General features: G+C 36.8%; 1 protein-coding gene across 1 annotated transcript in view; it reads left to right on the forward strand.

Moving 5' to 3' along the window:
* Window positions 1-16168, forward strand: part of PREX2 (phosphatidylinositol-3,4,5-trisphosphate dependent Rac exchange factor 2) — a 288123-nt gene that overhangs the window by 56415 nt on the left and 215540 nt on the right. Inside the window, exons 2-3 of the mRNA XM_042973055.1 lie at window positions 12927-12998; window positions 14377-14499. Coding sequence (XP_042828989.1) covers window positions 12927-12998; window positions 14377-14499 — 195 coding nt within the window. The remainder of the gene's footprint in view (window positions 1-12926; window positions 12999-14376; window positions 14500-16168) is intronic.

Raw genomic sequence — 16168 nt, forward strand, 5'->3', positions numbered from 1 at the left:
AATATTTTTTTGTTGTTGTAATTCTGAATGTAATGAAAAGTTCATTTTTTTATCTCACTTTAAGCTTTTTTACAAATATTATGACTTGTAACATATAAAGGAATAGATTTTCATTTTAATTTTGGAACCTAGCCTAACATTATCTTTGTCTAATGGTTCTGTCAGTGCTGTAAAGAGTTGATAGCATTCAGAAGAGCTAAGGCAACTTCAAGAATATAGTTTTGCTGTACCTGATTTTCTGTGGTTGTTCTCAGATTGGCCTGTCATTCTACTTCATCAGCCTGTATGATTTTTGTCCATACCAAGATCATGTAGCAGTTCATGGAAATCAAAGCCATGGTCTGGCCATATTCCACATACATTGTTCACTTTTTATTAATACTTTATGCTCTAAATCCTCTCAAGGCTTAGAGATGGGCTGCAGTCTCTATTAACACCGTACAGTTGGATATCCAATAAATTTTTTCTACCTTCTACTATGGGTTAATTTTTTAACTTTTGGAGTGTTTACAAAATATGAATTGAGAGATTAACATGAACCATATTTGAAGGCAAACCTGGAATTCTGAGCAGAAAGGATCCAATGCAATGTAACAATGTGGAATATACATATATTTTAATAAACAGTAGATTTTTCCCCTCACAAATGCCTCAAATTATTTGTTTTGGAACCAAAGGATTCTCCCGAAGTTAGAGTTACTTGGATTGATTTACTGTTAATAGAGGAGCAGAGAAGCAGACACAAGGGGCTTACCCTTTAGTTGTGTTCTCTCTAGTATTAGGAATAATTGAAGCCACAGTAGATATTGTAGAACTAGGGTTGTAGGTGTAGCAGTAGTAGCAGAAATATCAGTATTTGGGTCCTGATTATGCACTGTGCAAAGTGCCAACAAAAATTACCTCCGTGAATTCTCGCCTCTCTGTGAGATAGGTACTATTATTTTTAACCTAATTTAATGAATGAGGTAATTGAGGCTTACTTCGAACCTTGGCTACACTCCCTGCTGTGAGATATCCTGTGTCTTCATAGATGTGTGGATAGGTGTTTCTAGGTGTGTTGGGAAGAAACATGGAGGATTAATTTAGAGGGATTTCAAAACAGCTGATGATAAACATTCGGTGCTTCTTAATCTTACTTACTTTATTTAGTTGATTTTTTCCTAAAGTTTTTTGTATCCCTAACCATGCCGGAAAGAGACATCGATCACCCAAAACAATACAAGGAACACAAGATTATCATGAATCAAATGATATTTGGAATATAGGAGCCAAGAAGAATTTATTGCCCAAAAGCTACTTTATTAAAAAACATTTAAAAAAAAAAAAAAACAAACAACATTTAATAGTTTAAAATAAAGGATATAGAGGTTTTTTCAGTCTTTGAGAAAACTAATCGTGTACATGGTTTTCAGAGTTGTCTCTAGAAAATATCACTTCTAGAATTAACATCTAATATAATCATGAATTCCTTGGGAAACTAGCGTTAAGTAAATAGGCACCAAAATTTCTTTCTTGTTTTTTTTTTCCCCATTTAAGTTTTTTCTCCTCTCATCTTGGGAGTACTTTCTTACTCAAACACATGAAGACCAAATGACATTTTAAAACAGAACTCTGGAATGATCAGTATTAAGAATTTATAAAAGCCCAAAGGGCCTTTGCAAAACCCCAAGATTATATGCTGAAAATTAAAATGGCTACAGAGATTTCTAAGTCACAAAAATGAGTAAATTGAATTTTATGTAAAAAAGATGATATTAGTGTGAGAATAAAGAACAGTTAACATTTAGCTCTGGTGTAGGAGGTAAGAGGGAATAGTGATGACTGTAGCAAGTGAAAGGAACATGTGGCTGCCTTTGCTCTAGTCTATGGCTACTATTCAGCAATGTGGGTCCTGGGTTGATTTTTTTCCTTGTGTTTGAAGAGGGACCATAATTACTGATTTTTATGTAAATGTTCTTATTTCCTTAAATGGCAGTTGAAACAATGTTTTAACCATTTGTGCCATGTTAAAAAATACTTCTACTGCTTTTGATCTCTGCTTTTGACTTAATTCATGGCTCTTTCACACTCTCAAAGAGATATAAACATTAAAAAAAATTAAAAAGAAAAGAAATTGCAAAAGCACATAAGAAAAAAACCAAAAACTTAACAAATAAAAACTTTCAAAATTGACAAAACACACTTCAGAAAAGTTTGCTTTTATTGTAGTTTTTTTTGTAATCTCAATAAATTTTCTAATTTTTACTTTCAATAATTTTATGCATAACTAATTCCATTGAGAATAGTTCTAATTTCTCTTTCATCTTCTGTCCATTTTCACTATTGACTTTCCAGCCATCTACTATTAAACATCTTTAAAACCTGTGCCTGGTGTGTATTTAGTGTACTGATCACATGCTGACCCAGTATGAATTCTTTCCCCTGAAAACTCCTGAAGAACACAATTCTGTCATGCTGCCTTTTGGCATGTTGAGGTCAAACAGAAGACACTAAATAATGTTTTAATTATCCTTAAATGCTGGGAAAGTTTCAGCCAAGGAAGTTTAAAAATTATGGATGTATGTTGAAAAATTATCTTTACCTAGATAATGGTGATGTTAATTTTGAATGAATAGTTTTTCTAAAAAAGAATAAACCATCTTTTTGTGGGAAACTGAGCAGATATTCAAAGGCTCTCAACAAGTATGACACAATAAATCCTTTTGGTTCTGAATCATGAAAAAACATCAACATTCAAAGGGTTTTTGCTGGGGATATTGACATACTGTTTGGTATCACTGTGATCTCTTTCAGCATCTATCTGAGTAATCCATGGTGGCATATATTTTCCTTTGATGGTTTGTAGAGTGATAGATGCCCATGAGGGTGAGTCTTCAATGCTACTGAACTGACAAATGATTTATTATTCTATCAGTTTTTGGAGTTTCGTATGGATGGAATGTTGCCATGGCAGTCTAGGGACAAACTGATATCTGTTTCAAAGATGAAAACATGCTGCCCATACATTTTCCATAGGGAATACAGTCTGGTGGAGAGCAGACATGCAAACTAACGGTATTTTGTCATTGTTCACTGTGTCTGAGTTGAAAAGACATGACAAAGGGAGCTTTTAAAAATCTACTCAGTTGTTTGAAAAGAGATTTAAACATAAGTTCTACCTAATTATAATTTTTATAAAAATGTGTTGAACTTTTTATTCATAATCTAATAAAAGTATTGAAATAAGGAGATACATGGAGAAACATGGGACTTTGCTAAAGCTCAGGAAGACACGGAAAATCACTTATTGTTATAATGTAGCCCAGAGAGGTTGATAATACAAAAGTTTTAGCCTCAAATTTGTGCATCTAGTTAGCACTGCTGTAGGTATTTTGGGATTCTATATGCCGGTGGTGCTCAACTGTGGGGGTGTAGAGTGGGCTTTTGGCAATGTATAGAGACATCTTTGGTTGTTACAACTGGGGATGGTAGTAGCTATTGGCATCTAGTGGGTATAGGCCATGAAACTCTTAAACATCCTGCATGTACAGGACAGCGCCTACAACCAAGATTTTTCTGGCACAAATGTCAAGAGTGTTAATGTTGAGAAACCCTGGTATATGGTGATGGAAAAGATAAAGATTATATGATATTATTAAATTCTAAGTTGCTGATGGATATTTGGGAAGATAATACACTAGGGAAGTTAATACTACACAGTCTTGTGGTCTTTAGAAACAAAAACCATCCAGTGAAGAAAAAATTCTTCACTTATTCCACTGAAGTTTATTGAGAGCTTACCAAGCGCCAGGCATTGTTGGAGATGCTGGGGAAACCCGACTGAGCAAAACAGACAGACTCTGCCTTCTTGGAGCTCCACTACTAATGCAAGGTACCAGTAAATAAACAATTACATAAAACAGGAGCAGGTAGTGCCACAGGGTAAATGAAGTAGAGTAATAGAGTAGGTAGGGCAAGATGGGGTTGGGATAGGGAGAACGTTAACTGGATGGTCTAGACTGGATGGCCATGAGAGACTGTAAACTAAGAACTGAGTGACAGCAGGAGGCAGCCAGGTGAAGAGTGCTCCAGGCAGTAGGAAGCAGGTTGTGTAAAGGTGTTAAGGTGGAAATAAGTGTGGCATGTTGAGGAGGACCTGGAAGGTGGTTGTGGTTAGGCAGTGGTCCAGAATGGGGAAACTGGGATGAGGCAAAACAAGAGAGGAGGGAGCGGCTGGATCATGCTCATTTCTTTTTAGGCTGAATAATATTCCACTGTTTGTATTTATCCATTCACCTACTGAAGGACATCTTGTTCACTTCCAAGTTTTGTCAATTATGAGTACAGCTGCTATGCTATGAACATCCAGGTGCAGGTTTTGTTATGGATATAAGTTTTCATCTCATCTAGGTAACTTCTGAGAAATATGATTGCTGGATTGCATGGTAAGAACATTTATGTTAAGAATATGCCAAACTGTCTTCCAAAGTGACTATATCATTTTTCATTCCTACGAGCAATGAAGGAGAGTTACTGATTACTCCACATTCTTTGGCATTGTCAGTATTTTGGATTTTGTCCTTTCCGATAGATGTGTAGTATCTTGTTGTTTTAATTTGCAATTGCCTAATAATGTACTATTTGAACAAGTTTTTATATGCTTATTTGCCATCCGTGTATATTCTCTACTGAGGTGCCTGTTCAGTTCTTTTGCCCATTTTTTAATTTGGTTGTTGATTTTATTGATGTTGGAGTTTTATGAGTTCTTTGTACATTTTGGACAATAGTTCTTTATCATATATGTCTTTGGGAAATATTTTCTCTCCCAGTTTGAGGCTAGGATTCTCATTCTCTTGTCCTTCACAGAGGAGAAGTTTTTAACTTTAATGATATCCATAAATCTTTCATAATCATGCCTTTGGTGTTTTATCTAAAAAAGTCATCACCATACTCTTCTAGGTGTTTTATAATTTTGCATTTTACATTTGGGTCTGATCCATTTTGAGGTAATTTTTCAGAAGGATGTAAGGTCTGTGTCTAGATTCTTTCTTTCTTTTTCTTTTCACATGTGAATATTCAGTTGTTCCAGCACCATTTACTGAAAAGATCATCCTTTCTTCATCATATAACATTTTCTCTTTTGTCAAAGAGTTGACTATATTTGTGTAAATCTGTTTCTGGGCTCTCTGTTGTATTCCATTTATTTGTTTGTATGTTCTTTAACCAATTCCACACTGTTTTGATTACTGTAGCTTTAGAATAAGCCTTGAAGTCAGGTAGTCTCAGTCCTCTGAGTCCTCTGATTTTGTTCTTCTTCTTCTTCTTCTTCTTCTTCTTCGAGAGAGAGAGAGAGAGAGAGAGAACGAGTGTGAGTGGGGGAAGGGCAGAGGTTGACAGAGGGACAGAGGAAGGGGGGGGGAAGGAGGGAGGAAGGGAGGGGAAGAGGGAGGGAGGGAGAGAGAGAGAGAGAGAGAGAGAAAGAGAGAGAATCTTAGCAGGCTCTACACCCAGCACAGAACCTGACATGGGGCTCAATCCCACAACCCTGAGATCATGACCTGAGCCAAAAGCCAGAGTTGATGCTTAGCCAACTGAGCTACCCAGGTTCCCTGTTCTTATTCTTTAATATTGTTTTGGCTACTCTGAGTCTTTTATCTCTCCATATAAACTTATAATCATTTTGTTGATATCCACAAAATAACTTGCTGGAATTTTTATTAGAATTGTGTTAAATCTACAGTTCTAGTTGGGAAGAACTAGCATCTTGATGCTATTGAGTCTTCCTATCCATGAATGTGAACTGTGTCTCCATTTATTTGGTCTTCTTTGATCATTTTTATCAGAGTTCTGTAGTGCTCCTCATTCAGATGTTATACACATTTTTTTAAGGCTTATACACAAATATTTCATTTTTGGAGGTGCTAATGTAAATGGTAGTGTGTTTAATTTCAGTTTCCACTTGTTCATTGCTGGTATAGAGGAAAGTGATTGACTTTTGTATATTAATCTTGTATCCTTCAGCCTTGCTATAAGATCTTATCAAGTCCAGGAATGTTTAGGGTCAATTCTTTCAGATTTTCTACATAGACAATCATATCATTTATGAACAAGGAAAATTTTATTTTTCCTTTCCAATTTATATACCTATTATTTTCTTTTTTGTCTTATTGTATTAGCTAGAAAATTCAGGACAATGTTAAAAGGGAATGGTGAGAGGAGACGTTCTTGCCTTGGTCTTGATTGTAGTGGGAAAGCTTCTAGTTTCTCACCATTATGTATGATGTTAGCTGTAGGCTTTTTTTTTTTTTTTAAGATTTTTAAAATAATGTTGAGGACATTTCCCTCTTATTAGTTTACTGAGAATATTTGTCATGACTGGGTGTTGGATTTCTCAAATGCTTTTTCTGCATCTGTTGATCATATGGATTTTTCTTCTAAGACTGGCGATGTGTTGGATTTCATTAATTGATTTTAGAATTTTGAACCAGCTTTTCATACTTGGGATAAACCCCCCTTGGTTGTGATGTATAATTGTTTTTATAGGTTTTTGGCTGTTGTTTGTCAATATTTTGCTTAGAACTTTTGCATCTATATTTTTAAGAGATATTGGTCTATAGTTTTCTTGTGAATTCTTTGGTTTTGGTATTAGGGTGATGCTGGCCTCATGGAACAAGTTAGGAAAAATTTCCTCTACTATCTTCTGAAAGAGATTGTAGAGAATTGGTATAATTTATTCTTTAAATGTTTGGTAAAATTTACCAGTGAACTGATTTGGGCCTGGCACTTTCTGTCTTGGAAGGTTATTAAATATTGATTCAGTCCTTTTAATAGATAGAGTCCTGTTCATATTATATTACTCTTTGTGTGAATTTTGGCAGATTATGTTTGTCAAGGATTTGATCCATTTCATTTAGACTATCATTTGTGGGTATAACATTATCAGTGTAAGATAACTACAAAAATATCTGTAGTTGGGGGCACCTGGGTGGCTTAGTCGGTTAAGCGTCCAGCTTCAGCTCAGGTCATGACCTCACAGTTTGTGAGTTCAAGCCCTGCACTGGGCTCTGTGCTTACAGCTCAGAGCCTGGAGCCTGCTTGGAATTCTGTGTCTCCCTCTTTCTCTGCCCCTCCCCTGCTTGCACTCTCTCTCTCAAAATTAACATTAAAAATTAAAAAAAAAAATCTGTAGTTGGTAATTTCCTTGTGTTTTTAATTTTGTTTATTCCCTTACCCAAATGAGTCCTGAGTGCTTGGCAGTAAAAATAAACTTGAATACTTCCCTGTTTTTGGAGGTATTTGGAAACTGTAGATGGAGGCCGAAGAGTCCCATCCCATTATTAGTCTTATGCATAGAGTGGGTACTGAAAGTAATAGGGCAAAGTAGAGACATAAAAGGAAGGAAAGAAGTGATGCCATGAATGTACAAGAGAAAAGTCAAATATAATTAAGTAATAGAATTGAGTGGTATAGATTTATGGTGATAAATTTTGGGCTCTGGATTTCTGAATCTCTGGAGAGCTTTGGAATCATTGCGAGGTGTTATATTTTTTTTTCAAATATGTGTAGATCTGTTTTTATTATCATAGTAAGTTCATTGCTTACTTTTAACACCTGGCTTCTAATGTGCCAAATACATTTATTATATTTATTGTATATTATGCCTCCCTCTACTAGAATATAAGCAGAAATTTTTGACTATTTTGTTTATTGATATATCCTATATGCCTAGAACAGTGCTTTTCAAGGTGTGCTTTGCAGTCTTTTAGGGTTTTGTGAAATCCTTCCAGGGGATATGTAAGGTGAAACTATTTTCATTGTAATACTAAGACTTTATTTGCTTTTATTTTTTCTGTGTGGATGCTTGCACTGATCGTGCAAAAGCAATGATGTGTAAAACTGCTGATGCTTTAATGTGAATTAAAGAGTGCCACTAAAGAGTAGTGGCACCAAATTGTACTAGGTATATTTCACTGTATATTTCACTGTCACTCACTCGTGGGGGAAGGGTGGTAGAGGATTCCTGTTTCACCTAAGAGTGTTCTTGTGAAGCTGTAAAAATTATTAATTGTACTAAATTGTGACTCTTGAGCACATGCCTTTTAATATTCTGAAACAGGAAGTACACCTAAGTACTTCTGCATACTCAAATATTATGGTTGTCCCATGGACAGAATTTGTGATTGAGTTGCTATGGAACATTATATTTACTTGAAATAACAACTATGAGGTAAACTGTGGTTTTAGTTTCAGGGCACTGGAGTATTTGGCAGATAGTTTATTCAACAAAGAAAGAAGTGAACCTGTCACTTCAAGGAAAACAACCGATAGTATTTGTTGATGATGAAAATTCAAGCTTGCGAGTGAATTTAGAGTTTTGGAAAATTTACGTCTGTGAGCTGGATAGCCTCCTAATACTTAAAGACTTCTCTAGTGAGTTGGATACTGATAGTAACTAATGTGATGTGAGTTTTTTTGATATCGTATAACAAGACGTGTTAATATTTTGAAGATATATATAATTCTTAGTGAAGCATTGTTAAAAAAATTTACAGCATCAAGCATAGATAAAAGATCCCTTCAAATTGCAAGATAAATCGATTGTTTTTTTAATTTTTTAAAATGTTTATTGATTTCTGAGAGAGACAGAGTGTGAGCAGTGGAGGGGCAGAGAGAGAGGGAGACACAGGATCCGAAGCAGGCTCCAGGCTCTGAGCTGTCAGCACAGAGCCTGATGCGGGGCTCAAATTCATGGACCACGAGACCATAACCTGAGCCGATGTGGGCTGCTTATTTAACCCACTGAGCCATACACGCACCCTCAATTGGTTTTAATGTAGCAGAGTATGAAAAGTTCACTGATATGGTTGGTTTCAGATTAAAAATCATTCATGACTAACCTTTAAGAAACTACCACTTACTGAGTTTTGGTGTTGTATCAAAGAAGAATACCCACAAAGAGTTATCTACTATGTGTGCCTGATGTAAAGAGTGGGGAGGACAAAAATGAATTGAGGGAGATAATTTAGTACACTGAAATCATAAACAAGTGCATTCTGAGAATAAAATCATGGATTTTATCTCATCATGGATTTGCCTTTCCTTTTGAGTAAGTGGTGGCCCAGATAGACAGACAAGGAAGAAGGGAATAGCTGTCATCTCCCTCTTACATATAATCTCCTTCCCTCTTTTAATTTATTGGTTGCAAATTTGTGACATTTTTAGCTCTCTTAAGCTTTAATTAATGTATGGCATTTAACCCGTTTTACCAAATACATGATAGGAAGGAAACAACATGGAGCAAATTGAAGAGAAGATAAAGAGTTCTGCTGTCTGTGTAGGAAAACAGTAGTCCCTGACTGTAGTGATATCTCGGAATGTGTTGTGTAATCATTGCTAGGGGAATCCTGGCAAGCTGAACTGCCAACACACCTGCAAGCTGGAAGGTACAAGGAGGGGCACCTGCAAACCTCACTTAGTCTGTCTTATCTCGCTGGTCTTTGCATCTCCCTAGCCTTCAGAGAGTATTATGACCCATTTATGCAGATTGTGATTTTCATGGTTGGAGGGAGGGTTTTCTTGTGGAATAGCAGAAACTCCAACTGGTTGAGTGAGAGGGTATTGTGCATAGGGTTGGAAAGCCAAGAAGTTTTCTCCATTGAGACCCACTGACTTGTTTCCTCAAAGTCTTCAGTCTTTGGAAGAAAAACACATAAAGAAATTTTCATCAGATGTAGTCTCAGGACCAATTGCATCAGAATCATCTAGGGAACTTACTCAAAATACAGATTTCTGGGTCCTCAACCAATCTGCCAAATCAGACCTTCTGGGGATAGGGCCAGGGAATCTGCATTTAGAAATACTCTCCAACTATTATACACAATAAAAAGTTTGAGAACCACTGGCATTTATAAGCCTTTTTCCAGTATATTTGTATCAAAATGAGGATGATCTAATTCTGATGAAATTCTGGACCAATGGGAATAAATGAATGCAGAGGTAAAACAGCATATTAAATCCTTCATGTATTTTTGTATTTAGGGTATTAATGCTTCTTTGACTGACAGGAAAAAAATTAAATGCACTAATTACTAAAGTCTGAAAGGTTGTTAAAAGACAGTTCTGAAGACAGGTTATTTTTCTTTATATTGAGGAAGGAAGATTTCTAGGTTTTGTCAAAAATGTCTGTTTTCATGATTTTGCGTTCTGGGCAAAGTATCTGAAATCTGCCTTCTCTGTGCATAAAATGAAGTTCTCAGGAAAATAAATGCTTGATCAGAAATGCTAACAAGTTCCAGGTTCTATTTCATTCACAGTTAAACAAAAAGTTCCATATTGTCACAGAGGGTAAGAAGATAAAAAGTCAGATGAAGATATAGTTTACTGTCTCAGTTTGTATGTTTCCTTTTAACTCATATTTTGATTCATTTGTACTACCTCCAGACTTTCATTTATCAGCTTCAGAATGTTACTGAGTTCAGTTCATGAAGAAAAATGTTTATAAATTTAGAGGTGAACGTTTAGTTTTGCTTGTGTGAGAGGTTACCTGTTTACTGTGTGGTTAACGTGAAATGTAAACTAGGCAACTAAACTACCATGTTACTTTAAGACTAAGTAGAAAGAGCTAACAGACGATTTTTGGTATGAATACATGGAAAATATTCAACAAAACCAAAACTAAAATTAAAAATAAGACTCATACTAATTAAGATGGGCAAAGTCAGGAAATTCAGAATCTCTGTAGGTTGCCAGTTACACCTAACTATAGATAATAGTTCAAAACTCACATCGCATATCATATACACTTTCCAATGAAAGAATTAAGGTGACATTCAGTACTTTTCTATTCAGTTTATTTAATTCAGCTGACTTATTTCATTCAGTTGGATCTACTAGTACTGATGTGGCTTTGTTGTTATAGACTCTGAAACATGAACTGGTGTAATCGGGAATAGAGATGGGTCTGAAGCTAATGCTAGGAATGACATCCTGTGGCTCATTTGTTTTGTTTCTGTTAAATACTTTTGTTTTTCTTTTCACAAAAGTTATAATATGCTCGCAGCCAAATATTCTGAGCATAAGAAAGTGTATAAAGGTCATCTTTAACCACTGTTTGCATTTGGTATATGCTACATATTTTCTCAGTATGAATGCACACTACCATTACACATGTATATTTATGTGTATATAATGGCATGTAATATGTATATGTGTGTACATATATGTCAGTACATTTCAAGTATGCTGATTAGTAAAATTTTCACCAAACAGTATTTTATAGACATCTGTTTTATATGCACATAATTATATGTAATTTATATCACATTCTATTTGTCATTATACTTCTGCATGGTATTTTATAATTTGCATGTACCATAATATATTAAATGATTCCCTTATTGATGGGCATTAGGTTGTTTTCAGTGTTTCCACTTTTGTAATCCATATACTGTAACCCCTTGTCTGAATGTTTTCTTAGGATAGATTCCTAGAAGTAGAATTGCTGGGTTAAAGGAAATGCCCATTTAAAAATTTGAGATATATTGTTAAGTTGTATTGTCCCCACAAATGTGCCATTTTATACTCTTACTAGCAATGTCTTGAGGATGGTAACTTTGGAACATTTGAACAATACTGGGTTGTCTTAGTCTCTTAAATCTTTGTAAGTATACCAGGTCAAACATGGGATTCTTGGGGTGCCCGGGTGGCTTATTCAGTTAAGCATCCAAGTCATGGTTTCAGATCAGGTTATGATCTCACAGTTTGTGGGCTCAAGCCCCATGTTGGGCTTTGCACTGGCAGTGGGAGCCTGCTTGGGATTCTCTCTCTCCCTTTTTTCTCTGCCTCTGTCTCTGTCTCTGTCTCTCTCAAAATAAATAAATAAACATTAAAATGGGATTCTTACCTTAATCTTCATTCGTTTGATGTAGTTTCCAGAGACTCCTTGGAGCCTCTGTGTATTCTGGGGATTGGTGGGCTATGCAGTCAGACCCTGACTTGGCAGGTAGTGGCTGAAGTTCTTAAGACAAACAGGGAAGGCAGTGATCTCACCTGATCACTAGATAGTTAATGAACGATGTCTTAAAGACACAAACCAGATATGCTGGATGGAAAGTCACTTCTCCTTTTCCTTCCAAACCTTCTCTTTTAAGACCCAGTGTAAACAACTCTTTCTGCTTTTTTCCTTTGCAAAAATAATAGTGTATTTAGTCATGAGTCCAAGCTTAATGACTTGTCAAGAAGAGTCCAGATCTTTGAAATACTAATGAACTTATTTGCCTACCATAGGCCTATGGAGAGCCCTGACCTGATCCCAGGAATACCAAATCCGTCTTTCTAAAACTTGGGGGAGGAAGTAAGAGAGGAAGAGAAATCCCTCCATTCCTTCTTGAAGAGTCACACTCTCTCTTCCTCTTTCACTGACTATCTCTATCCCTTCCTCCCTACCTCCTTCTTTCAATCTCTCTCAGTTCCAAAAAGGTCACTGGAATTTCTGACCCTTTGTTTTTTTATCAGAAATCTCATTTTTCATTAGAGTTTGGTCTTGTGCTTCATAAGACTTAGAAGTTTAGGAAACATTTGACTCTTTTTTTCCCTTACGTGTATTTATTTACTTAGAGCACACAAAAGTGCTCATGTGTAAGTGGCAGAGGAACAGAGAGAAAGGGAGAGAGAGAGAATCCCAAGCAGGCTCCCCGTTGTCAGCTGAGAGTCCGTTGTGGGGTTCAATCTCACAAATCGTGAGATCGTGACCTGAGCCAAAATTAAGAATCGGACATTTAACTGATTGAGCCCCCCAGGCTCCCCCAAAACATTGGACTCTTAAGTCTAATAGTTATTAGAGTTTTAAACTTTGGTTTCCTGTAAAACAGAATTAGTTCTCTTCAACACCCTGTTATTTTATTAACCTAATGTCACCTTCAAAATATCTTTTTTTTTGTTTCATGCAGGCATTCTTACACCGAATGAACCAGTGCGCCGCGTCAAAAATTGACAAAAATGTAACAGAGGAAACAGTGAAGGTGAGGAGTTGCAGTTTGCCCTCAACACAAGCACACATTCTCCTCAGATAAGATTTTATCTGTGGGATGTTACTTGAGTGTTCTTCAGCTTACTGGTACCAGTAGAAGCTCTGTGCCAGGCACTTGTGTGGGCGACGCTGAGAAAAAGGGAAACGATGTCGGGAAAAGAAACAGAGGGTTATGATGATGACATAGAAGACATGGAGACTTTTTTTCTTTTTTGCCAAGGCCTTAGGGCAGTTTGAAAAAAGGAAGGAAAACAAACCCAGACTGAGAACCTCAGAGTCCGTGAGAGGGAGGGAGCAGAGTTGTGTGTGTAAGAGGAAGGCAAGAGGTGGACAGATGCAACTTCCAGTCTCTGATCTCTAAAGAACAAATGATTTGGGTGGTTCATTGGTGCAGAAAAAGTTCGCATAATATCTTGGACTCAGAAACAAATGGATAAGAATTTCCTGTTAAGCTGCAGGGAAGAAAAATTATGAGGAGGTTTGTAAAGGGGGAGGAGATACATGAAAATTAATTGTACTATTGTTATTACTCATTTAAGTTCTATAAATCATCATTGATGTTTATTTTTGGTGCTGATTTGCTGTTTTACTTTACTAAAAATAGAAAAAAATCCAAGGATTTTTTAGGCCCTTCCGAGTATTTTTTTCATAAATTAAATACTAACTTTCCAATTCTCCTCACCGTGGGAGTATTTTAGTTTGTGTGCTTTTGGTGGAAAGCAAAAGACAAGTGTCTGTATTATTCAGATGGCTTGAAGATGCTTTGTCTCTCGTATTGGGAAACTCCAGACAGAAAAAAAGGTTCAGGACCTGTGGCTCAGGGAGGTCAATAAGGTTGCCAGGTTCTCTGTACCTCTTCACTCTGACATCCAGGTTATCAGCTTGGCCGTGGACTGGCTCCTCCCGCAGCTGCAAAATGACCCTGTAGCTGTCCCAGCTGTCACTTCCAGACACAGCACCTTTCCAGAGGGGGGAAAAGGGCGGTCCATTCCAGGATGCCTTTCTAGAGAGCAAAGAAACCCTTGTCCCACACAGCCTGCCAGCAAATCCGCCTGCACGATTTTACCTGCCGCCCATTTTCGCTAATAGGGTGGGGACTGTCCTGCTTGGATTTAGTCACTTAGGCTTTTCCTGAGAGCCAGGAATAGGTTCCTGATTCCCAGAGTTGTGTGGGGGTGGAGAGGATGTCCAGACAAAATTGGCACTCTGCTGACTGGCTTGCTATGCCCTGAAGTTTTCAGCTTGGAAATAGAATACTGTACTCTTACGGACTTGTGTGTTTTTTTGGTTTTTTGTTTTGTTTGTTTGGTTTTTTTTTAGTTGTTTTTGTTTTTAACCTGCTTCACTATTGCACTTACATGTATTTGCAGATGCTGTTCTCAAACATTGAAGATATCCTTGCAGTACATAAGGAATTTTTAAAAGTCGTGGAAGAATGCCTACATCCAGAACCTAATGCTCAGCAAGAAGTGGGAACCTGCTTTCTTCACTTTGTAGGATAAATTTCTGTTTATTTTAAAAGCTCTTTCCCCTAGATTTTAAGGTCTAGCGTTTGGCACAAGGGAATGTGGGAATTCAGCATTAGAAGCAAAATGTGACACCAAAAGTTTGGGGTCTTTTAAGGCCAATGAAATCTTCCACTTAGAGCCAGAAAGGGGTGAGGGCCTCACATCATCCATTTTATTCAGTGAAGAATAAACAGCCTTTTCTTTTCCCCAACAAGTTAGTTCTTCGCATGCTCTGTAGCTTTGAATTCTAATGAATATTCAGGCTGTTCATAATGAATGGATTTTTATGTTTCTCTCAAACATAGAGCATTTCCCTTTTGAGGCAGAAAATCCTTACTCTTATAATGGCGTGATGAGCCTTTTGTTAGTCAGAATGTTCCCTTTTTAATCGACTGGTGACAAACCTGCGGGTGGACAAACCTATTCACTCTAGGTACACATATGCCTGAATCTGAGTTTTTCCCAAGGATGGTTCCTCAGAAGGTTGTACTGAGCCGTACAGAAGAATAGCCAGTCAGTATTCTGGTGTTTCAAATCATACGTCATGATTGTGTGATCATTTCCATCCCTCTGGACACGGCAGTTGAAATTATTTGTGCAATCAATTTGCAAAGTAAAAAGTCACCTGAAAATGAAAATTGTTTTTAGAACTGAGGGCATTCATACTAAAAATAAAAATAGTACTGCTATATATGTATATTCCACTGATGCTTATTTTCAGAATACCAATCTGAATCCATTTATGTATCAAAATGCTATATAATTAATGTTTTATTTAAAAATATCAAAGTGTTTTGTCAAAGAAGTCAATTTTTGTTTATTTTGATTTCTTTTTTTAAAGTTTATTTATTTTTGAGAGAAAGAGAGAGCACAAGCAGAGAGAGGGAGAGAGAGAGAATCCCAAGCAGGTTCTGCACTGTCAGTGCAGAGCCCAACGTGGGACTCGAGCCCACAGACCATGAGATCATGACCTGAACCAAAACCAAGAGTCAGATGCTTAACCAACTGAGCCACCCAGATGCCCCAGTTTTTGTTTATTTTTATTTCTATTTAACCTTTGGGGCGCCTGGGTGGCTTAGTCAGTTAACCATCAGACTTCAGCTCAGGTCATGATTCACAGCTCATCAGTTTGAGCCCTGTGTCAGTCTCTGTGCTGACAGCTTGGAGCCTGGAGCCTGCTTCGGATTCTGTGTCTGCTTCTCTCTCTGCCCTTCCCCCACTTGTGCTCTGTCTCTCTCTTTGTCAAAAATAAACATTAAAAACACGTTTTTATTCCTATTTAACTTTTATAAAGGTAACCATATGTAGTTTCTAGATCTATATTTCTATATGTAGTGAGCAGACTCTGCATATGTTTTTTTAATATTCAGGATATATTTCATACAGATAATGATATTAAAAGGAGAAGCTCCTTGGACATAGCAAGATCAAGCTGTGCTTTCCTTGGGCATGACTGGAAACCACGCATGTTTGTGTCCACTTAATCCAGACTGTTCCTTTTCATGAAAGAATTCAAATCTTCTGCCAGCTGGAGTATTTGCTCTTTCAGTCCAGTCCTGCACATGGGAATCTTGCACTCTGACATCCATTTCCTCAGTAACACACTATGAATCTGTCATCTGTGAATTTACTCAACTATTTCTGAAGCTTGTTT

Source organism: Panthera tigris, chromosome F2 (assembly GCF_018350195.1).
Source record: "Panthera tigris isolate Pti1 chromosome F2, P.tigris_Pti1_mat1.1, whole genome shotgun sequence".
Classification (NCBI taxonomy): domain Eukaryota; kingdom Metazoa; phylum Chordata; class Mammalia; order Carnivora; family Felidae; genus Panthera; species Panthera tigris.